A 22,170-nucleotide genomic window follows, 5' to 3' on the forward strand; every position below is an offset into this window, starting at 1 on the left:
GATTCTCCCATCTGCCCCCCACTAAATGACTGACCCAACTTGGTAAATAAATAACTCAGGTACAGTTTTTCAGAGTTTAGCAAAACTATGTGACACAGGAATGTTTCTTTCCAGTTTGTAAGATGGGTGTGCTGTGAAGGGAAGAGTATTCTTTTTCTGTGTGACAGCCCTGGCTGTTCTGGAGCTTGCTCTGTAGACCAAGCTGTCCTCAAACTCAGAGAGATTAGCCTGCCTTTGCCTCCTGAGTTCTGGGAATAAGGATGTGTGCCACCTCTGCCCGGCTGGAAAGGGCATTTTTACATCAGGGGTTAGGCATATATACCTGTATGGGCATTGGCAGGTATGTCATGGTGATGTATGTCTGTAATCCCAGCACTTAAGAGCAAGAGTTTGAGGACAGTCAGAGCAAGACCTTGTCTCATTCCTCCTTACACCTCTGTGCCCCCTGCAGAAAGAAATGTAAAAACCAACAACTAAAGAACTCTGTTCTCAATTGTCTTAAAATCTTAACCTCTCATTCCACCAGGACTGAGCTAGATCAAAGCAAGATTGTACTGGAGGCCAGGCACAGTAGTAGTCCATCTAGAGACTAAGGCAGGAGGATTATGAATTCTAGACCAACCTGGGCTATGGAAAGACCATGGGTGGGTTTTTTTATGTTTTTTATTTTTTGGTTTTGTTTTAAAGGATTTTGGACTGTCACTTATAACTACGATTTGTGCTGGCTCACTCAAGGCTTTCCTGGCTTTAGCACTGAAAGTCCTATGTCCTGGGAACACATCAGTGCAGGACAAACTTTCAGTGTTCATCACCTTACATGCCAAAAAAGGCTCTTCTACTCACAGCCTTGTTTTCTATAGCCACCAAACCCAGCCGGATGTGCCACAAACCTGACTATGGTACCCACAGTGTGGTTGTGTCATATGAGGACTCTTTCCCATTTGGGGGACTCTGAGCTAGTGTTTCTTCCTCCAGAAGATTCTTGGAGGGAATTCTACAGACCCCTAGGCCTGCTGAAGTTCCTGACTTTGACATACTGTAGAGTCTTGACTCTACTGTGGTCTCCCAGAGGCAGCCATCAGACTCCCCCAGGGAACTAGCTGCTCTGTACCCAAGATGCTTACTACCACAGCCATGGCAGCAAAAGCGCTGGATAGGCACTAGCTGTCTGTGGTACCCTTTTCCAAGTAACCTTGGAATCGCCAAGCCCATGCCAATCAATACTCAGGTTCCTAAGGCTGTGACAGTGATCAAACAAATCAGCCTGAACCAAGGCAGGCAAGCTCTTTTTCCAGTGACCTCAACAATGAACCTGAGAAGTTCCCGGGATACTGGGAAGGAATCTGAGGCCTCTTACAGTCCCAGGCGTGCATTGGTTGGCCAGCAAAGATGCTCATTGACCATGACAGGCAGCCCAGTCACAAGTTTCCTCAAACTGAGTTTTATCCAAAAAGTCAGTGTACAAGGAAACTAGAGTCTAGATCTGACTGACAGTCTTCAGCTGTTTCACTTTGGGACAGGTGATCTAAGCTCCCTGAATCTTAGGCCCCATGTCCACATAATGGGAACAATAAAAGGTCCTAGAACTCATAGACTTGTGATGACTAAAAGAAAACAGGAAATCTTTAGCAAAACAAAAGTAACACAATAAATGGGAATTCAAAGTGGCTACAGCCCCAGCTAAAGGAGAGTCAGCAGGTGCTTGGGCTGGTAGCAGGCCCAGCCAGCCCCTCAGGATACACCCTCCCCTTGACAGCCAAATTCACACACACATTCCTCAAATCCTTCAGCCTTCAGTCACTCATCCACACCACACTCCCTTTCTGGGCCATCTGCCATCCTGTTTAAGATTTCTGCATCTCTACCAACCCCCCATTCTTGCCCTCGACCTCTTTCCTCTCCTTGGCTTCTCGCTCCACCTCCAAACCATCCTGCTCTGCACACTTGGAGATCCATAAACATTTACTAAATGCTTGTCCCGTGACAGCCATTCTATACCCGTGGGATCAACGGAGAAGCTCCCACCGAGTTTTTAGTGCACCAATCCTTTCTGGGAACCCCCGTCTCCTGTTCTGTTGTTACCTCACCACCTTCCCATGCCCTCCCTTGACTTAGCATTAGAAATCTTGTGGGCTCCCCTATGAAAAGAAGTTGCCCTCTTACACACCACCCCCTTTAGCACCCCATCTCCAGTCCCTCCCAGAAGCCTCTCCCTTCTCAATGGTCTCCATCTTCCACCACTCCCTCAATTTGTTACCCCCACCCAATCCCAAGGCTCAGCCTGAATGCTCTGCAACTCTTGTCCAAGTTATTCTTTTACTTTTTCTTCTTTCTTTCCCCCCATTCTTTAAGTATCCACTCACTTCTTACTGTGCACTTAGACAGTGCTACCTCCTGGAAATACAACTGCAAAGAAACCAAGCAGCCTCTTGTGCCATGGAAGTATCAGCTTAACAAAAGCTAGAAAGAAACCGCAGAACCAAAGAAATCAGCAAGGATTTGGGGTGGGCTGGGAAGGCTCGGCTACCACCATTAGCCACCTGCTGTGTATCAATACTGGGTCAGTCGCTTTTCATGCACAGCATCACCTAATCCTTGTGCACTTCATAGTTCCCAGTTTGTAATAACAAATCAGAAAAGCAAAAAGATAAACTATGACCAAGGTCACAGTCATTAAGTGGCTGAGTCAGGATTTGAACACAGGTCTAACTCCAAAGCTAGCCTCTTCTGTGTCCGTTCCTGTGTCCCCAGAACTGTTAGCCACCTGTCCTCTCCCAAAGTACTACTTCAGATTATCCCTCTAGATTTCCTTCTGAAAACACTTCGTTCTTTTAATCATTGTTCTTTTTAGAGCACTTGTACATGTTTTGCGCGTTTTGTTCATTCTCTTATCCAACCAACCCTAAAAATAGCCACAGAAAGTAGTACTGTCACTCTATTCGTTTTACAGATAAGGAAATTGAAGCGTAAATGCATACTTCTAAATTCGAACCCAGATCTGGCCAATTCCGGGGCCTCTAGCCTCTAAATTATCCAGTCCAAGAAGTGCCACCCCCGAGACGCTCAGTGGCCACCGTCTACCCCCCCCCCACATCAAGACAACTCCTGTCCACAAACAGAAAACTCATCGATGCCCTTACTTTTCAGGTTGGTGGTTTGGAGACTAAAAAGTCACGCGACTTGTCCAAGGTCACAGGACCAGGAGCGACAGGGTTAGGGTTCGAAGCCTTATGCCCTGACTCCAAAGCCTCCCGGATAACAAGCACTGTACCCTCTGCGGCGACCCAGTCCGCCTCGCACCTCGGCGCCCAGCGAGCCAAGCCCGCGTCTGGGCGTCCGCGCCCGGTCCCGCGGCCTCCCTGCCGCGCGCCCCGCACACTCACTTCAGGTGGTCCAAGGAGTGGATGTTGCGGGAGGACTTCCCGTGGCCCCCGCCCACCCAGCTCCGTGAGCGGCCAAACATGTCCGCAGCCCCGTCGCCCGCCTCAGGTTTTCATGTCCGATCCTCCCAACGGCCCGGCGTCCGCGGCGACATTTCAAGCCCAGCCGGCAGCCGCGGGGGCGGCGGAGAGACCGCCAAGCACCTTCCTCCCCGGCCCACAGCCCCGCACTGACATTCAGCCGGAACCGGCCGTTCGACCGCCGCGCTTTACGGCCGCCGTCGCGAGGACCTCTGGGAAATAAAGTTCTAGAGCGAGGCTCCCGGCGACGGGACTCTGCGAACGGACTACAAGGGCCGGCATGACTCGCGCGGCCGTCGAGAAGAGGCAGGGCAAGAGGAGGGGAGGAGGCGGGACACTGTGGGGTGGGCGGGAACCGAAAGCTTGTGGGCAGAGCTTTGGGGGGACAGTTTGCGGAAAGTGGAAGAAGACCCTCTGTTAGCTTCGTGATTAGAAAAAGAAGATTGTGTCCTGAAACCCCAGCTACTAGAGAGGCTGAGTCAAGAGGTCCAGAGATTTGACGAGGTTTAGTTCTCAAAAAAAATTATTATTTGTGTGTGTGCACGCGTACGCACGCACATGTGGAAGTCAGAGTACAACTTTCGAAAGTAGGTTCTCGCCTTCCACCATTTGGACTCTGAGAATTGACTCAGGTCTTCGGACTTGGCAAGTATCTTTTAACATCTAGTCATTTTGAAGAACCTAACTCTCAATTTTTTAGGGAGTTGGGAATGTGGCTTGTTCATTGTGGGTGCAATCTTCCATATCATAACAGTAAGAATTAAATAAAAAAATAAAGACATTGGGTGTTGCAAATTATATGCCACTATCCTAAGTGATTTACTATTTAATTCTCACAGCTCTGAGGCAGACGCTGTTTTTAACCTCATCTTACAATCCAGGAAACAGAGTCATGGGGAGGTCAGGCACTTAGTATGTGGCAGGGGCAGGATTCAAGCCCGGGAATCCTTATCTGCTTCTGTCAACAAATCAGTAAAATCCGTGTTTCTCCGTAAAATCCTTCTCCTTTTGCACTTCAGTCTTCTGCATTTTAGGAAGATGCAAACAGCAATGTACTAAAGCTAAACACAATGAACCTTCAGCGTTTTCCTCTGGTCTTCATCCGAAATCCATGCCATTTCTCAAGCTAACACATTAAGAAAGAAAGGAAACTCCAAGCTTTCTATGTGAGCTTACACATACCTGAGTTTCCCTCTCAGGTTTGAAGTGGGGACCTCTGTGGGAAGCAAGACTTTGTGGCACAGCATCCACTCATGTGGTCATTTCTACAGCTCATAACTATTTAATTCCTGAGGTAGCCTATTAACTGCCCTAAGAAAAGAATTGAGTCAAGGGCCAATGTTCTTTCCAGTGCCCAGGACAAGATTTGGCACACAGTAGGTTTTTAATAAAAATTGCTAGAGTGAATAAATGTTGGTTTGCCTTACTTCCAAGAATTAAAGAAATGGAAGCCAGCACCAGGTTAATGGTTTACCCTGTAATTGAACTAGAGAAGTGATGAAAGTCCTGAAAGAATGAGAGCAGATTCTGACCCCCCAGAAAAACTAGCCAGGCTCAGCAGCTTTGAGGAGCCATTTCTCTGGGCCTCAGTTTCCTCGTCTATGAAAGAGGTACACAGTACATTGCCTTGTCCAGCTCCTGTGAAGCAAAGTGTGACCTTAGATTAAAGACATATTAAGAGCTGGCATTAGGCTGGGTATGGTGACAGAAGCTTTAATCCAGCAGAGGAGGCAGAGGCAGTGAGCCTGGTTTTTGTTGTTGTTGTTTTCAAGAACTGAAGATGTAGCTGTTGCCTACCTACATCTTGCACACACAAGACCCTGATTTTGATCCCCTGCTGTTTAAATTCCGATGTTAGGCACCTTTGGCAAACTCATCCCGCTAAGGAAGGACAGGGGTTGTCTGTGAGCAAAGGAATCTGAGCAGGCGTTTTCAATTACACAGCATTAGTTTTTAATCTAGCATTTTAAAAACATGGATTACAAAGTAAAAAAGAAATAATAAGCAACTTCACTAGCAGAAGCTTTGACCGGCCTGTGGTACTCGCCATTCGGAGTCATGAAACCCTTTAATGCAGATTTCCCGTCAGCTGTCAGAGGCACTCGCTGATTTTTCTTACCCTACCATGAAAAGAATAAAATAAAAGCGCCTTGAAAATATCTAAGATTTTCAGTGGAATTGCCAATATTCCTTCTCTTCCCCTGGCTTCATTTAAAATGAGGGAACTGGGCTCTGCACAATATGAAAACGCTAGGTGCAGAGAGTCTAGGGAGCTCCAACTTCAGAAAAGCAGTGTGCACCTCCCATGGGGCGAAGCAAAGGAATACCCGCCTCCTGACAGCTTGAGCCAATGAGCGTGGAGCATTGAGTTAGCCAATGAAATGTGGTGGGCATGCGACTGGCCAATGAACGCAGAGCCTCTGGCTAGGCGGTGCTGGGAAGCTGCATAGCTACGCTGAGGCCGAAGCGATGGGCCGTGAGCCTGCGGGGGCACGGACCTGGCTTGAGAGGCGGCTGGGGGGAGAAGAGAGCGGGGACCCGGCCTCGACTCTGAGCTGTCGCGGGAGTGCGCGAGCGCGGCGCACCGAGAGAGTCCCTGACCACTTCTAGCGGGGGACCTGAGGGACGAGCGGCCCGTGGCCCTCATCCCGATCCCGGGGCGCCTTAATCCGGCCCCGAGCATCTCGGGGGTCAAGGAGCGTCTTCCGAGGCCGCCCGGGGCCCAGCGCTGCCGCTACCGAGCCCCGGGGCGCCCCCTGGATGGCCGAGCTGCCCCCTCGCCGGCCGCCCGGGCGCTGCAGCGGCTGAGGTCGCTGGGATCGCCGGCCGCTGCCCCCACCGCCGGCCCCTGCATGCCCGGCGCCCGGGTCGCAGCCCACCTGGACGCTCTGGGCCCCTTGGTCTCCTACGTGCAGCCACCGCTGCTGCCCTCTATGTTCTACGTGGGCCTGTTTTTCGTCAATGTGCTGATCCTCTACTACGCCTTCCTCATGGAATACATCGTCCTCAACGTGGGCCTCGTCTTTCTGCCCGAGGACTTGGACCAGGCGCTGGTGGACCTCGGCGTACTCTCCGATCCCGGCTCTGGCCTTTACGATGCCGACTCGGAGCTCGACGTCTTTGATGGCTATTTGGAATAAGGTCTTGACTACTGCTCCCCACTTGCCTTCCACCATCCGCAACTCTTGGCCTGGACCATATCACGCCACTGCCACTAGTTGCGGGCACCATCTGGACCGGGATGAGACCCCAGGAAGAGGCCCGTAAGTGCCCTTGAGGTGGGGACGTATCGCAGGGGAGAGAGAAGGTGGTGTCCTCAGGGCAGATTCACATCCTTCTCCCAAGCCTCTGATTTCTCTGGCTACCTCCTCTGGGTCTAACTCGTATGCTAGGAATAGTAGAGTCTGGAGAGATTCCCCCAAGGAAAGGGACCCAGGATCTACATTAACATTCAAAATAACCGTGCAGTTTACCCCTGTGACTTGTGCATGAAGATTTGTACCCAAAGCCTTCTGAGGTGGGGCTGTCAGCTGCTCCCCCTGTCTCAGCCTGTCCTATTGGTGACCTTGGGGTTTGGGGAATTCTTACTTGTCCTAGAAGGATAGACTGCTGTCATAAGAGGCACTGGTCACTTTTGTTCTGTGACCTCCTGAGGGACTAGTTAAAACTCAGGGGTCAAGGCTGGGAGAATGGGAACCTTCAGCAAACAAAGCCGCAGCACTTCCTTTTGGCAGATGCATCTGCTGCTGTATTTGGAGTCAGGTTTCAGGGCTCCTGAGTTGATCTGCAGTTGGGATCTGCAGAGGCTGTCAGTTCCATAGAAGGCCTCTATAGAGCAGGCAGGCAGTTCTGAGCTGCAGCTGGCTTTGTCTGCAGTATTTGCAAGGCCTCCAGGGACCGTAGGGTCAACAGAAGGAACCACTGGGTGGTTTGCACTGAAGACCTGCCTGTGGGCTTCAGCCAAGAAGCTTTGTCGTAGCTAGAGGTAAGGTGAATCCAGGGAGGAATAAGACTGGCCAAAATCTCCCAAGCAAAGGGGACAGCTGGGCTGTGAGAGAGAGAGCATTTGTGATAGGCAAGCTGTTGGGTCCAGCTGTAGGGAAGCCTACCCCTATAGCTGGGTAATGCTGGCCGGGCATAGAGCCTGAGTGGCAATGAAGGGGCATATGGAGCTGGTGGGCAGGAGTCCATTTTAGATAACAGACACTAGTGTCGCTCACCCAAAGGAGGCAGCTATCCCTCCTCTCCTCTGTCCCCTGGTTGTCAACATTGCCATAAGAGGGTATCTTAGTTTTGGATGCTATTCCAGAATACCATTGCTTAAACAGCAAACATTTCATTCTGAAAGTTTTCCAAAAGGCACTAGTCCTACCAGAGGGCTCCACCCTTGTGACCTAATCACCCCAACACCGTCACTGCAGGGGACTTCGATCCATCCTCATGACCTAATCACTCCCAACAGAATCACTTTGGGATCAGGGTTTCAATGGTGAGATTTGGAGAACACTCAGTCTGTCCTAGAAATAATGCACACTAAGCAGGAGATACTTGGGGACAAAGAAAGATATCTTTGAAGACCTCTTTGGTTAAGTTTAGTGACATCTTCACAGGAGCCGGGCGCAAGGCAGGGCATGTGCCAGCTGCTCTGCATTCCTGCCAGCCTGACATCCATCCTTTTGTTGAACAAATGCCTATTTGTTGAGTACTGGTGAGCAAAGACAGATGGAACCTGGCACAGGAGCCTTCAATGAGGAACGCGAGTGGGCACCGGGAACCAGGAGTTTAGGGACTCTGCTGTTGTGTTCACTGCTGTTTGCACAGCACCTGGCCTCTGACAGATGCTCTGTGAGGAATGACCATGAGGGAGAATAGGGATGGTCTGCTTTAATTAGAGAGTCAGAGAAGGCCCCTCTGAAGGGATGAAAATATGAGCTGAGCCCCAGATCGAAAGAGGGAGCCAGCCAGAGAGCTCTGGAGAAAAGCAGTCTGAGCAGAGGGAATTGCTAGTGCCCACATCTCGAGATAGGAGAAGGATGGTGCATTCAGCAGCTAAAAAGAGGCTGGAGACACTGAAACGTAAAGAAGTCAGTGGTGGTCCTGAGAAGTCGTGGCCAGGATTGGTTAGCATCCAGTGAAGGTCCCAAGCAGGGTGTGACACGGTCCATCTGTGTTCTCTGAAGATGACTGACTGGCAGCTGTGGGCAGAATGCACTGAAGGGCAAGGGTAGGAGTAAGGAAGTCGGTGAAGAGGTCCACCCAGAGGTGACAGGGAACTGGACCAGATGAGGTTGAAGATGGCCAAGCAAGCACACACTGGGAACACCTAACAGAGACAGTCTCTGGGATCCATTCAGAACCTGAGTTGTAGGTCCTCTGTGTGTTTAATCATGTAGTCATTCAATACGCATTGCCTTTTCTTTCCCCACAGAGTCTAGGCTGTGCCCTGTGATCCTAAGCTACATATCTGTGCCTGAGCCAAGTAGACTCTCAGATGTATAACGTGGTAGAAAAAGTCTTATTTTATCTTCTTACTATATCAACAGAAACATTCCTGCTTCCAAATGAAAACATTGGCATATTCTAAGCTGAAAATTAAAGCCCAAATGCTTTGACATATTTTCAAGCAAATGCTATTTGAGCAGAAACACCAAGAAGCATCTCTTTGGGATGCTCTTACCTGGCCCTGGGAGTAGAGAGAATACAGGATATAGAAAATCCCCCACCCAGAGCTAGAGACTAATGAGACCTACACACTATACTACGTGACCCCCAATCCAAGCTAGAAGACCTTGGTCCCAGATCCAGAAAGGCCAGACCCAAAGAGTGCTAACCCAGCCTCATCTCCTGGCCCCTTTTTATAAGCAGAAGAGTCCCAGGGCCCAGCATGCTTGTTCCCTCTCGTGCTTCCATGACACGTGTGTTCTAACAAGCCAGGGCAGGAAACACTAACAAAGGGCGTGCCCACAGGACATGCCAGGCAGTGTCAACATAGCAAAGGACACCCATTTTTGTCCCTTGGGTCTTCCATGTCTTGTGTCTACCCCATGTAATTCAACTTCTAATACTTTTTTGGGGGGGTATTTTTGAGACAGGGTTTCTCTGTAACAGCCCTGACTATCTTGGAACTCAATCTGTAGAGCAGGCTGGCCTGGAACTCACAGAGATCAGTCTGTGTCTGCCTCCCAAGTGCTGGGATTAAAACTGTGTGCCACCACGACCCAGCAGTTGCTTTTATATTCCTTGAGCACTTATTTGAGGAGTCGATGTAGAGGCAGGGTTAAAAGCAGTAACTCTAAATTCAGATTTCCTAGATTTAAATCACAGGCCTAGCCACAGTTTTGGGAATGCCATTTAACTCCACATGTTAGTGGCCTCTTTTATAAAACAGGTGTAATAAAAATCTGCCTTGTGAGGACAAAGAGTTGAACCACCTGCATAGTAACTGGCCCTTAAACATAAGCCTCTGTTACTGACAGGTCAGTGCAATCTGGAGCCAACTGCCTTTAGCTGCCTTGTCATGATTAACAAAAGGACCAGCTCCCTGAGCTCAGGGAACATGTCCATTGCTAAGAACACACACACACACACACACACACACGCACACGCACACGCACACATCTGTCTCCCTGTCTATCTGGCCCTGGAGGAGACTTTCTCCTGCCCATAGTCCCTAGGGCACTGGTCCTGGAGCTCTGGGGAGTGGTTTCTAGAGTGTTTAGTATAGCCCAGGGGAGTAGAGGATGAAGTTCCTTGCTTGTTGGGGGAGAAGACTGGGTGCTTGCCTGGGAGCCTTGGGGGGATGGAAGGGTGCCGACAGCTCGTCTGCTAGGTAGGAGAGGCAGCTTAGCCTGGTTGATTATTTCAGAGTCCTAACAGGTGGCAGGTGCCTACTAGACCTCCATTGGCACATGAGATGTTGTGGAAGACACACTGTCTCTGGCCTGGGAATGGGGCTGTATAGAGTGTGTGTAGCCTGGTAGAGTATGGCTGTACAATAAGGGTGATTGACTCCTTACTCTGGCTTACTGCCAGTTCAGGTGGCTCAACTGGGAACCAGAGCTGCTTTCTTGGCCTTTCTTGCCAGAATGTAGCCTGTACTATCAACAGAATACCCAGCTGAACATGCCACCGCCCAATTAGGATGCCCACTACTTCCATGGGCCATATGCTCAGATTCCAGTTGTAGGAGACCCACAGGTAGCTTATGGAGCTGGGTCAAGGTGAGGGTCAATAGGAAGGAGGCTAAGGCTATTGTCTAGACAAGAGGATCTAGAGGTGTGGGAGGTAGGCACATGCCCTGGTCTGCCATGAGACACCCAGTGCTGCAGCAGTTCTGGACATTCCTTTGGAAAGAAAAGGACTCCAGGCCAGCTGAGAATCCAATGGCCCTGTGCCCTTGGCTCTGAGTTGACACAGACTGGAGATTCCAGCCAGAGAAGCAAGGCCTACATTGCATTCTCTTCCCAGCCTTCAGATCTGTTTAGCCCAATAAAAAACAGGTGGGCTTCTGTCAGATATTACTGCTGCCTTCATCCTTCCAGAGAGCTGTGTTTGGGAAACCAATATCACATTGGAAGAGACAGACTTTTTTGAGACACGGTCTCACTATGTAGCTCCAACTGGCCTGAAACTCGGGATCTTCTTGCTCCTGCCTCCTGACTGCTGAGTTAACCCAACCTTGCAAATAAACTGCAGACCAGAAAGTGAGGAGTCTGGAGAACAAGGACAAGTAAGACAGTAGTGTCTCCTGCACAGCACAGTGGCCACCAGGGAGCAGAAGAGCCTCCTGTGACATCTGTCCCCATGTCCCCCCTCCAGCACCAAATCACAGCCTCTCCGGGTCTATCTCATCTACATGCTTGTTCCTTGTTTCCTGAATTCATCCAAAAAAACTTTTAGAAAAATTTAAAAATTCCACACTTACAGCAGAGTTTCAGGAAAAGTATAAAGAACTTCTGTGCTCCCTTCCCAGAGCCTGCCAGAGGCATTCTGGTCATGTGCTCACTGCAAGCTCACATCCTTCTCTGTGTATATACATGCGTGTACATGAACACACACAATCATATGGGCAGTCATGTCCTAAACCACTGGAGAGTGCCTTGACATGATGTTCCTTTGTTTCTGAATATTTTGCTATGTTTTCCTAAAACAAGGACATACTTAGTATCTATAGCACCATTGTCAAAACCAGCAAAATGTTGTTTTTGAGATGGGCTGCTTCTGTAGCCAAGACTGGCCTATGACTCTTGACCTTCCCCTCCCCCCCCCCACCAGCTTTACCTCCAAACATCAGGATTACAGGTAGGTACCACAATATCTGGCTGGAATCAGAAACTGTGACAGAGATCCAACCCTGGGAGCACTCTGATCCATGGCATTATTCACATATTATTATCTGTCCCAGGAGTGTTTTAATGATAAAAGTGTGGGATTTGAGGCCACTGCTTTCTTTATTCTAACTCACTCCTCGGTCTGTCTGTATCTTGGTGACACTGGCACTTTCTGAGTTACCAGTCTCTGCCTAGGGTTGTCAGATGTTTCTGCTCTGGATCCCATTCAAGTTACGTAGTCCTTAGCAGGAAGGCCAGAGGAGTGTGTCCCGGTACAGTGCTTTGAGAGCACACGTCACCCGTCCCACGGCTGCCAGGCCCGTTAACCTTGGTGATATTAGCCGGGCCTCTCCACTGTTGAGTTACTGCTTTTCCTTTTATAGTTTAAGTTTAATAATACCAGTTTTGGTGCTTCATTTGTCTTCTTTTTATGTGGACTTTTTGTTTATTTTTGTTTCTCTGAGACAGGTAACTAACTCAGGCTGGCTTCCTATTCACTGTTTAGCCAAGGAAGCCCTTGAACTTCTTAGCTGCTGCTTCCACCTCCCAGATGCTGGGATTTTAGTCATGGGTCACCACACCTGCTCTGCTAATAGATGTGCACCAAGCACCACAATGCCTAGTTTATGTAACGCTGGGATGGAATCCAGGGCTTTGTGGACTGGGAAAGCACTCTACCAACTGAACTACAGCCCCAGGCCCTCCAAACTTAATTTTACTTATTTTTGGGTGTTTCTGGAGATCCAACCCAGTGTCTCACACATCCTAAACATACACTCTCCTGCAGAGGCTCACCCCCAGACTGTGTGGATCTGTTTTTAAAAGAATGCTATGTCACTGAGAAGGAAGCCACCCTCTCCTGGCATACATGAAAATAAGTGCTGAAGTCATTAACTTCTGTGGCCAAGCAGTAAAGCCAGCAATGGCAAAGGCCAGGACTGGCTTTATGTGCTGAACTAGTACTACTAGATAAAGATCCCTGGCACCAAACTGGAATTTTCTCTGAGAAGTAGTAAGGCTTGATCAAGAGCTACAGAGCAATGTATGTTTGCTATGGAGGTGAAGTGGTTCCAGCCAGCTCTTGTGGCCCCTCCAATTGTTTCCTAGAGGTTTTGCAGTCACATTTGGGATTTCAAGTCCCTGTTCTACCAATGTCTTAGACAAGTGACATCACCTCCCCCATGGCTCAGTTTCCTTCTCTGTGCAAAGGGAATGATGGTACCTGCGTAGGGGCTTCACTGATTCAGTGGATTGGTGACTGATGTACAGTTGTGTGCAACACCATGTGGCATGTTAGACTCAGGGGTCCCCTGGCCCCAGAAGCCTTCCCCCTTTCCTGGGATTCCCTGCTCTTCTGGCACCAGTAGCCAGCAGAGAGCATCATTGTGGACCTCCTGTGAAACAGCCTGAGGTGGTGATGCTTGGTACTCACTGAGTGTCAACTGATGCTGGTGCCCTTGCAACTGTCATCCCTGGTCCCAGGCTTCCTGCCTGGTAGAAGGCTTGACTGGGCGGTTAGAACTGGGTGCCCTTCCCACGTCTTCATAGCTTTCCCTGAGCGTCAGCGTCACCTTGTGATGTTGTCTGGGAAGGGCTCATTAGATGTGAGGGAAACTGAGGCTTGGGGCAGTTCAGTGACTCACCTTAGATGCCCAGCTATGAGGGGACACATTGGTCCTCAAGCCATTCCCACTTGCCCAGAGTTTCTAAAGTGAGGCGCTGGGCTGGAAGACTCCTTGGAAGGTACCAGAGGAGCCAGGCTCATGATGCCCTGGCCTTCCTGCTTTTCCCTTTCTTTCTCCAGGCACAGAGACAGATGATTGGCTTCCTTTTCTGTCTCTTTAGCATTACCACATTACCTTTGTTATGACAAGTTCTGGGTTTTTCCCCCATAATTATGATATGAACTTTTCCCCTGAGACTTCTAGTTGTGGTGGCACATGCCAATAATCCCAGTACACAGGAGCCTGAGGAAGAGGATCACAAATTTGAGATCAGCCTGCAACTGTATAGTGAGACCCCCCACATCAAAACAACAATAAGAATGTTCTTGAATTGGGCGAGGTGAAGTGACAGTACCTCTAAATTTCAGCACTGGGGCGGCTGAGACAGAAGCATCAGAGTTACAGTCTAACCTGGTCTACATAGTGAAACTCTGTCTTGGGGAGAAAAAAGGAGTTAAGAAAAAAAATATTGGGCTTATGAGATGGCTCAGCAGGTAAAGGTACTTGCTGTCAAGTTAGTGACCTGAGTTAGAGCCCCAGGACACTCATGGTGGAAGGAGAGACCAGACTCATGAAAGTTGTCCTCTGACCTCCATACTCATGCCATGGCAGGAAGATGAAAGCCATTTTAGACTTGCATCAGTCCCCAGGGCATCTCATTATTATACTCCAATATTATAGAATGCAAAACACTCTGATCCAGGTATTCTACATAGGAGATGCTCAGCCTGTCTAAGTAAGTAGTGTCCAGGTAATATGTGACAAGCCATTGGAGCTGTTGGGCAGGCAGATGTGGGGAGAGTCAGAAATGGCTGCAGACATACTGTAGATTCTAGTACATTGTGATGAGCACTCACAGTCAATGTGGGGTTGGAATTCAGGCCCAAGAAGCTGTTTCTCAGCAGGGACTGACCTGTGTAGAGACAGGAAGCTTCTCTCCTCTTCTGTCCTTTCAGCTGCCAGAGAGGTGGCCAGATTGGTACCACACCCTTGGCTATGAGCCAGATGGTCTCCAGCACAGAGATCCCGGGTGTCTGCACAGCACCTGGGTATGTGGAGAAAGAGGGATGCACAGTGGGGTTCTAGAAGGTTGTTGGTAAAAGAAGTGCCAAGTCTATAGTCCCAAGAAGGCTGCTTCTCTGGAACTGAAGTTAGGCAGTTGTGAAGCACCATTTGGGTTCTGGGATCAGAACCCAGGTGCTCTACAAGAGCAGCAAGTGCTCTTAGCCACTGAACCATCTCTCCAGTCCTTAAATTGGCTTTTAAGAGTTAAAAAAAATGCTTTGAAAGGAGAGGAACTTGTGTGAACAGGCACTTGTCATCATTGGCTATAGCTAAGAGACTCAGCAGGTGACCTGGGAGTTGACAGTATCCACTAAAACCTATAACAAGGTGCGGGACAGCAGGGTCAGTTAGGCCAGCAGCTGCTGAGACCGTGTGGTCACAAGGACTGGCAGGGAGTAAGGCCCTTAGGTGGCTCCTCCTGCCTGACTGGGGCAGCCCTGCAGTAGGCGTCCAGCAGGGTGAATCTCAGTAAATTACTACACTTCAGGCTCCTGAACGTGAAGGCTATCGGCAGCACCATGTCTCCCCCAGGGTTCCTTAGAGGGCAGAGCTGGAAGAGCTCTGGTGTGATGGGACAAGAGTCTCAGAAAGTTTTTCTAGAAGGTCCGATGTAGCTGTAGCTCCTGCTTCCCACACGTTCTGCGGGCAGGTGGGAGGGGACAAGAGGTGGAGGGCCTGCCTATGGGCAGTCAGTGGAAACTAGGGAAGGTTCCTGAGCCATGGCAGAGTATGTCCTCGGTTGGCCTTTAGTAGATAAGTCTGGTAGAGGATGGGAGAAACTTTAGCCTGTGGCTCCCACCCCTACCCTATTTAGAACTGAGGAGACAGCTAAGCCCACTCTCCCCATGGGTGCCCTTCCTGAGAGCACAGCCCTGTGTGGACCTCCATCCATGCCCACAGTCTTGTCCCAGTGTTGGCTCATACTAGATGGCCCAGCCTGGCTTCAAACTCACTCTCCTTGCTCTGTAGCCCAGGCTGACCTCTAACCTGCCATTCTTTGGCCTTAGCTTCCTAATGCAGGAATCACAGGCCCAGGGCACCACACCTGGGCAGATTTCAGTACTTCTAAGCTGAGCATCTTTCAACCAGTGTCTTATGCCTTCTGAGTCTTGATGTCTTTCTCTGTCGTGGGCTGGTAAGGAGGGTGGAAATCAGGAACTCCAAGTGGAGAATGGGAAGTGAGGCCAGCAAGGTGGAACAGGTTGGTACTGAACAGTCTACCATTGCAGTCTGGGGCTCAATCCTGCACAGAAGCCCCTGGAGCCAGAGTGGGCATAGGACATGCCTCACGTTTTCCCAGGTACCAGTGAGGGGGTTGAGGTGTTGGTACACTACCTTCCTGGCAGTCCCTGGTGAGTTTGCTGCGGAAGACATTAGCGACCCTGTTCTTGCAACTGGGGCCAGGCATTCTCTGGAAGCAGGACCAAGGCACCCAGGGCTGGGGAAGGTAGGTAGAAGGAAGGAGAAAGTCACATGACAAGAGCACCAGGTGTGGTGGCACCCAGATTGTAATTGTCCCCATTTGTTACCAGTATATGCCAGCTCTGCCTGTTTTACTTGTGCAAACATCTCACCCTGCTTCTCCGAGCCTCTGTTTTGCAACCTTTAAAATGGGGAGAGGCACAGTTCCTGGTGGAAATGGTTATGCCTGTTAAGTGGCTCTTGGAAATAGGCAGGCAACAGTTTTAATAGCCACGGTGACTGGAGGTGCTACCAACTTTTGCTGGTTGGGGGCTAGGGCTACTGCTAAATATGTGATGCCCATGGTAGCCCCACACAGCCTGAATGTTATCCAGCAGTACACACTGCGTGTTTCACATACAGTGTTCATTCCATCTGATGATCAGTGGTGTTTGTAGAGGGAAGAATCTGAGGGGGCTAAAAGGACGGGACCTGGGTACCTCGACATTGGAGAGATGCTGGTGATGACTAAACATGGGATTGAAGGGATTGGAGGAGAGAACCTGTCATAGGGCAGAGGAACCAAGTGGGGACACAGAGTTGGCAAGCTGCATAGAGTGACTCTTCCTGTAAGCACTGTGCCTCCTGGGTGAGATGGGAGGTACTGCCCACTCCCTGGAGCTTGCTCAGCTGCCCCTGTTTGCCCTCCCTCATGGTTGAACTCGTCCTTCAGCCCCCTCCTGATCACCTGGACAGCCCTCCTCTCCCATGGAAAACTACCCTGGTTCCTCAGGATCTCAGAAGGGAAACAAATTCATTAATAAGAACTTGAGATAAAAGCTATAGGGAGCTAGGAATGTAACTCAGTTGGTAGAATGTTTGCTCAGCAAAGAGAGACAAGAAAAAAAAAGCATGTGTGGCCTGAGCATGGGGTTTCTGGGAAGTCCTAGACCTTAAGGATCAGAGCAAGGCTTCCTTGCCTCACCCAAGCGCCAGGGCGGTACCCCCAGGCCAGTGGTGCAGTGGCCTGGGTTGATGACTGTTATTTGTTTTCTTGGTTAGGCCTGCTCATGCCAACAACTGGGTTCCTGCCTCAACCCAGGAGTGTACCAGGAGAGGTGGGGACTCAGTGCCAAGATGGGAGAATTGCCAGGCCCTACAGGAAGGAGAAGAGCTCCAAAGACCTCACCTACCACCCAGTTCTCAGACGTCCTGGATCTGGCTTGTGACTCTCCGCCTTTGTGATGGATGTTTACAAGAATGCAGCCAGAGGTCACCTCTCTGTACTTTACCCCCAACTGCACCTGCCTCCCCCACTTAACCTCTGGAAACGCCTTGGAGAGCTGAAGTGGGATGCAGACAGACTCATGCTTAGGCCACCCTCTCCAGCGTTGTTTGATGCAGTTGAGCCTTAAGCCTGGGTAGGCTTCAGCCCCAAAACTGTTGGTCACAGTTTCAGGGAGTCACTCTGAAGAGGGATGTACCAAGACCCAGGGCAGGGGTTAGCCTCTCTAGGTTGACAGAACTGAGATGCTGTGCTGGGGAAGGCTGTCTCTGGCTAGAAGTTTATTTTTGGAAGTGTGAGTGGTGTGGAAAGTGTGAGTGATGTAGATACTTGATTTCCATAAACCTGTAAAAGCAATACTTAGAGGCTGACTTATTTCATTAAAAAAATGTAAGCAACTGCAACCCCTCTTGTCCTTGTCTGGTTGCTGTTCTTTTGGTTTGGTTTTTCAAGACAGGGTTTCTCCGTGTAGCTTTGGAGCCTATCCTGGCACTTGCTCTGTAGACCAGGCTGGCCTCGAATTCACAGGGATCTGCCTGCCTCTGCCTCCTGAGTGCTGGGATTAAAGGCATGGACCACCAACACCTGACCCTAGTTGCTATTTTTTGTTGGTTTTTTTTTTTTTTTGAATTTTGGAAAGGGGGCACTATGAGTGACAGTTCTCAAAAAAGTGCAAAAAAGTCGGATGGCTCAATCTGGAGATGCAGCAGGGATAGGGAACTCACTCTAGAGAGGCCACCTCCTCCCACCTTCTAAAAGCCTGAGTTATGGTTGGGGGGGCATAGGGGGCCCTGGGGAACTTGGACCTGGGTCCCAGACACAGAGCATGTCATACACAAGGGAGGGACTGGGTGTAGTGGTGCACTCATTTAATCCTAGCACTCAGGAAGCAGAGGAGGTGCATATCTATGAGTTCCAGTCTAACCAGGTCTAAAAAGTGTGTTCCAAGCCAGCCAGGGCTATACGGTGAGACTTTGCCTTGAAAAATAAAGAATGGGGAAGAGGCTAGGAATGTACTTCATTTGATAGAATCCTTACCTGGTTTGCACACAGCCCTGGACCCCAACAGCACATAAAGCAGGCACAGTGGTATGTACCTATGCTCCCAGCATTCCAGAAGCAGAGACAAAAGAATGAGAAGTTCAAAAGTGAAAGCAAGAAGTTCAGAAGTTCAAGGTCATCCTGGGCTACATTGGACCCTGTCTCCAAAACCCATAAAAATATGGGCCTTCTTCCCCAGTCTTCTGTAGTCTGGAGTATAGCTCTAGCCCCTCCCCACAGCCATGTGCAATTAGGGTAGCTTTGCATACAACAAATGGGAGTGATTGGATACTCATGGGGGGATCATGTGACGCTCCCGACTCTCCATGATGGAATAATCCTTTTGCAATGGGGGGCAGTTCTTTGGCTCTGAGGACAGTGATATACACCAGGAAGAGAGACATACTCCCTGGGAGAGTGGCCTGGAAGGAAGTCGAGGGCTGAAGAGGGCCTAGGATTGAAAGCGTACTGCATGCATATCCTGCTGATTCCCCCAGAACTGCTTCTTGAATCACAAGTGGGGCTGGCTGTCTGTTCTAGCACACTGTGCCCATACCCACAGAGATCCTTCAGAAGGCCACGGCCAAGCTGATACGTCTACTCCTTCCTGTAAATGCCAAGTTTCTAACGTGAGCCACAGCTTATCCACCTCTTGAGATGGCAGCATGCTACTTAGCAAGGGCTTCTCTTCTACACTGATGCAGTTCCATCCTGCCCTGCAACCCCCATGTGTCCACTGTCCAGGACACGTCTTAACTTTACTAAGATGCAAGACTACCAGCACAGGAGCCTCGTTCAGCGGTGTGTCCTCAGTGCACAATGACTAAGTGAGCTGTTGCTGAGGATCAGCCATCCATTCTACACTTACTGAGCACCTCCCATGTACAGGCACCTGAATGGGTGTAAGAGGGCAGAAGGGTGATCAAAGCAGACAAAGCCCTTGCTTCCCCAGGGCTCACATCCTAGACTTGCAGGCAGCAAAAGAGAATATTGAGGTGGAGTTGGAGAGTGGGGTGTGGAAGGATGAGAGACAGATAGTCTGTCCGAGGAACCATAGAGTCCTGAAGGAAGTCACACACAGGTCGGGGAGGAGCATGCCAGGTGGAGACAGAAATGAAACACGGGTAGAAGGAAGGATGAGGGCCTTTGCACTAAGCTGTGTGCTGGGGGTTTGTTAAGATGGGACCTCACAATGTAGACCAGGCCGGCCTTGAACTCAGAGATCCTCCTGCCTCTGCTTTCCAAGTGCTGGGATTAAAGGTGTGTGCCACCACACATGACCATTTTTTCAAGATTTACTTATTTTACATGTATGAGTGTTTTGCCCGTGTATATTTATGTGCACCAAGTGTATGCAGTGCTCACAGAGCCCAGAAGAGGGCATCAGAACCCTGTGCCAGGCATTGCTTTCAACTCTTAAGATTTTATTTTTTATTTTTATTTTTATTTTGTGAACTGGAGAGGTGGCTCAGTGATTAAGAGTACTTGCTGCTTTTGTGGGGGACCTGGGCACTAACATGGAGGTCCATAACAACCGGTAGCTCTAGTATATACATGGTGTACAGAAACTTTCAGAAACAGGAGTTGGTTCTCTCTTCTACATGTGGGTCCTGGGAATCAAGCTCAGATCCTTGGACTTGCTTTACCCACTGAATCACTTTTCTGACCAGTTTTATTAATATTTTTGTTTCCACACTGAATCTTTACATAATACAGTAAAGAGCATTCTACGGCTCTGCCCATTTTACAGACGGGGAGGCTAAGGCACAGAAGACACTTGCGTGCATATAGGATGAGATGGAGCATGAGACCAGGCAGCTCAGCCAAGAATCAGTGTCACACAGTTCTAGGCTATCTCCTTTTTAGGAGCCAGACGGCTTAAGATGCTGCCCAGTACACAGGATCCAGAACCAGTAAGGTTTGTTGAGCATTTACTGAGTCCCCGGCACCCTGCTGAGTACCTTACATAATCAGACCATTAATGAGTCACAGGCCTCAGAAGAGTAAGGAGAGATACTTTTGGCATCTCCAGACAGACCAATGGCAGAGGTACAGGCAGGTACACAGCAGATACCTGCCTTGGAGCATGCCTCAGTGCTGTCCCCTGTGACCACATACATGGAATGTCTATGTGCCACCCTGAGCCTGATGCCTCAGCACAGATGCCCTCAGCAACTGGACCTGTCTCCAAGAATCACCCCCAAGCAGCCATGCAGACCACCCCCCTAGGCCCTCTAGCCCAGTCCCCACTTACTGGGATGTGGGCCAGTCCTACTGGCATCAGGGCTGGCATGCTGGAGCCACACAGGTGCTCCCTCTGCTAAGGCAAGAAAGTAAGCTGTCACTGTCCCCCAGGGAAAACAAGAACAGCGGTGCTGGTGCTTTTGGCTAACTGCAGCTAAGGCCAAAAAACTTGGCTACAGAGCTGTTCGCAGGATGCAGCAGGACCATAGAAGAGGAGAACACTCCCCTTGTACAGTGGTCACTGCTTCAGCCCTCAGGCTCAGGATTAATAACTTTTCATTGAATCTTAGAAGCTATGAAGATCCTTGCAGAAGATGCAGGATCTGGGCAGAGCTGGACTGTCTGGTGTGCACATAGGCTCAGGGTGTGCTCCCCACTGCAGGGTGTGGTGGGAGCAATGCTCTGCAGCCTAGGGGGCTGTGGTGAGCAGAGCACAGACAGTCTCTGATGGCCTGTGTCTCCTCACCTTCTCTGTTCTCCCTCACTGGGTAGTCACCCTATAATACAGACACAGTGCTATGAAGAAGGCAAGCCAGATTCCCTTGGAGAAGTCCCCAGCCAGCTGTCCCATTAAGGACCCAGGGCTCCCAGCCAGCAGCTCCATGTCTCATGCCAGACATGAGTGAGGAAGCCTTCAGATGATTCTAGCTGCCCCGATTGACTCAGAGGGTTGGTGGCAGGTGAGCCGTCTCTTCTGAGTCTGCCTGAAGGGCAAGGATCATGGCAGAATAGAAGTATGGGCTGTTTTAAGTCACTGTGGTTTGGATGGTTTCTTTTGCATTCGATAACTAGGACAGAAGGTGGCCCCAGATGGAACTTGTGGGGTAAACCAAACCCCAGAGCCCCAATGAGAGTAGCTGATGCATTTAAAATGTAGTGACTGTGTGAAGGAGGCAGAACCACTCCCAGCTGCAGCCTTCCTGTCCTGTGGTCTGCCATTCCCTGGCTCCTGGTTTATGTCCATGGTCTCGGCCAGGCCCGGCTCAGTCTTGACTGAAAGTTTGTGGAAACAGCCACAAGTAGAAAGAGCTGCCATAGAGTCCCTGTCCCATTTAGAAGTCTGCAGGCCAGGGCCATCCTAGTGTCTTCAGAGCACCCAGCAGGCCCTGTCAGGAGAGTGCCAGGGAAGAAGTACCTTCTTACCAGGCTGGCCCTGGCCTGGTCAGGCAGGTGCTTGGCTCCTTCAGTTCCTCACGCTGGCCTGGATTGTCAAAGAGAAGGCCTTCTGCCTCCTGGGTGAACCCATTGAATACAGCTCCAGGTCTGTCTGCCAGTGCTCACAGCCACTGAATGGGGCTGGCTTCCTATCTGGCACCGTAAGAGCTTGGAGCTACTCTTGGGGCCTGTAGAAGACCAAGACCTATGTCCGTTCCTCATCTAGGCAGAGCCCAGCTCTGAGCCTGCAGGGGCAGGGTGACCAAAGGCCGAGTCGTGGCATATGACCCACAGAAGAGCTGAGTCCACAGTCCCCAGTACAAGGTCCAGCGTAGTCAGTGTCCCAGAGTACATGCTGTGGGTATCAAGAGACACAGGCTAGTCAGTGAGCTTCCGCAGGGAAAGCCCTGGCAGCAGAGGAGGGGATATCAGAATGTGGGGGACTGAAGGAGGGGCTGGAGGAC

The 22,170-nt window shown here is 50.1% G+C and overlaps 3 protein-coding genes across 21 annotated transcripts in view; 1 reads left to right on the top strand and 2 right to left on the bottom strand.

The window, feature by feature from the left end:
* Clec16a (C-type lectin domain containing 16A) overlaps positions 1–3,645 on the bottom strand; it is a 228,509-nt gene extending 224,864 nt beyond the window's left edge. For 4 of the 11 annotated variants that reach the window (XR_005878100.1, XM_040748096.1, XM_040748095.1 and 1 more), the window contains exon 1: positions 3,384–3,645. Coding sequence is in view for 10 of the 11 variants with exons in the window: in XM_040748096.1 (XP_040604030.1) it covers positions 3,384–3,463 (80 nt within the window). In the remaining variant the exon portion in view is untranslated. The remainder of the gene's footprint in view (positions 1–3,383) is intronic. The other 7 variants (XM_040748092.1, XM_040748094.1, XM_040748093.1 and 4 more) reach the window with 2 other exon arrangements.
* Positions 3,646–5,884: 2,239 nt separating this feature from the next.
* Dexi (Dexi homolog) lies at positions 5,885–17,670 on the top strand. The gene is made up of 2 exons (XM_013124024.3): positions 5,885–6,724; positions 17,044–17,670. Exon 1 carries the CDS (start codon positions 6,314–6,316, stop codon positions 6,599–6,601), a length of 288 nt encoding a protein of 95 aa, XP_012979478.1. The 5' UTR covers positions 5,885–6,313; the 3' UTR covers positions 6,602–6,724; positions 17,044–17,670.
* Positions 17,671–19,961: 2,291 nt separating this feature from the next.
* Positions 19,962–22,170, bottom strand: part of Ciita (class II major histocompatibility complex transactivator) — a 51,363-nt gene continuing 49,154 nt past the window's right edge. For all 9 annotated transcript variants that reach the window (XM_021235594.2, XM_040748100.1, XM_040748099.1 and 6 more), the window contains one exon: positions 19,962–22,061. The gene's annotated coding sequence lies outside the window, so the exon portion shown is untranslated. The remainder of the gene's footprint in view (positions 22,062–22,170) is intronic.

The sequence above is a fragment of the Mesocricetus auratus genome, unplaced genomic scaffold (assembly GCF_017639785.1).
Source record: "Mesocricetus auratus isolate SY011 unplaced genomic scaffold, BCM_Maur_2.0 Super-Scaffold_100007, whole genome shotgun sequence".
NCBI classification, from domain to species: Eukaryota; Metazoa; Chordata; class Mammalia; order Rodentia; family Cricetidae; genus Mesocricetus; species Mesocricetus auratus.

What these genes read in the sequence shown, in the direction of transcription:
- Dexi (XM_013124024.3), top strand. Translation starts at nt 6,314, where the DNA reads ATGCCCGGCGCCCGGGTCGCAGCCCACCTGGACGCTCTGGGCCCCTTG.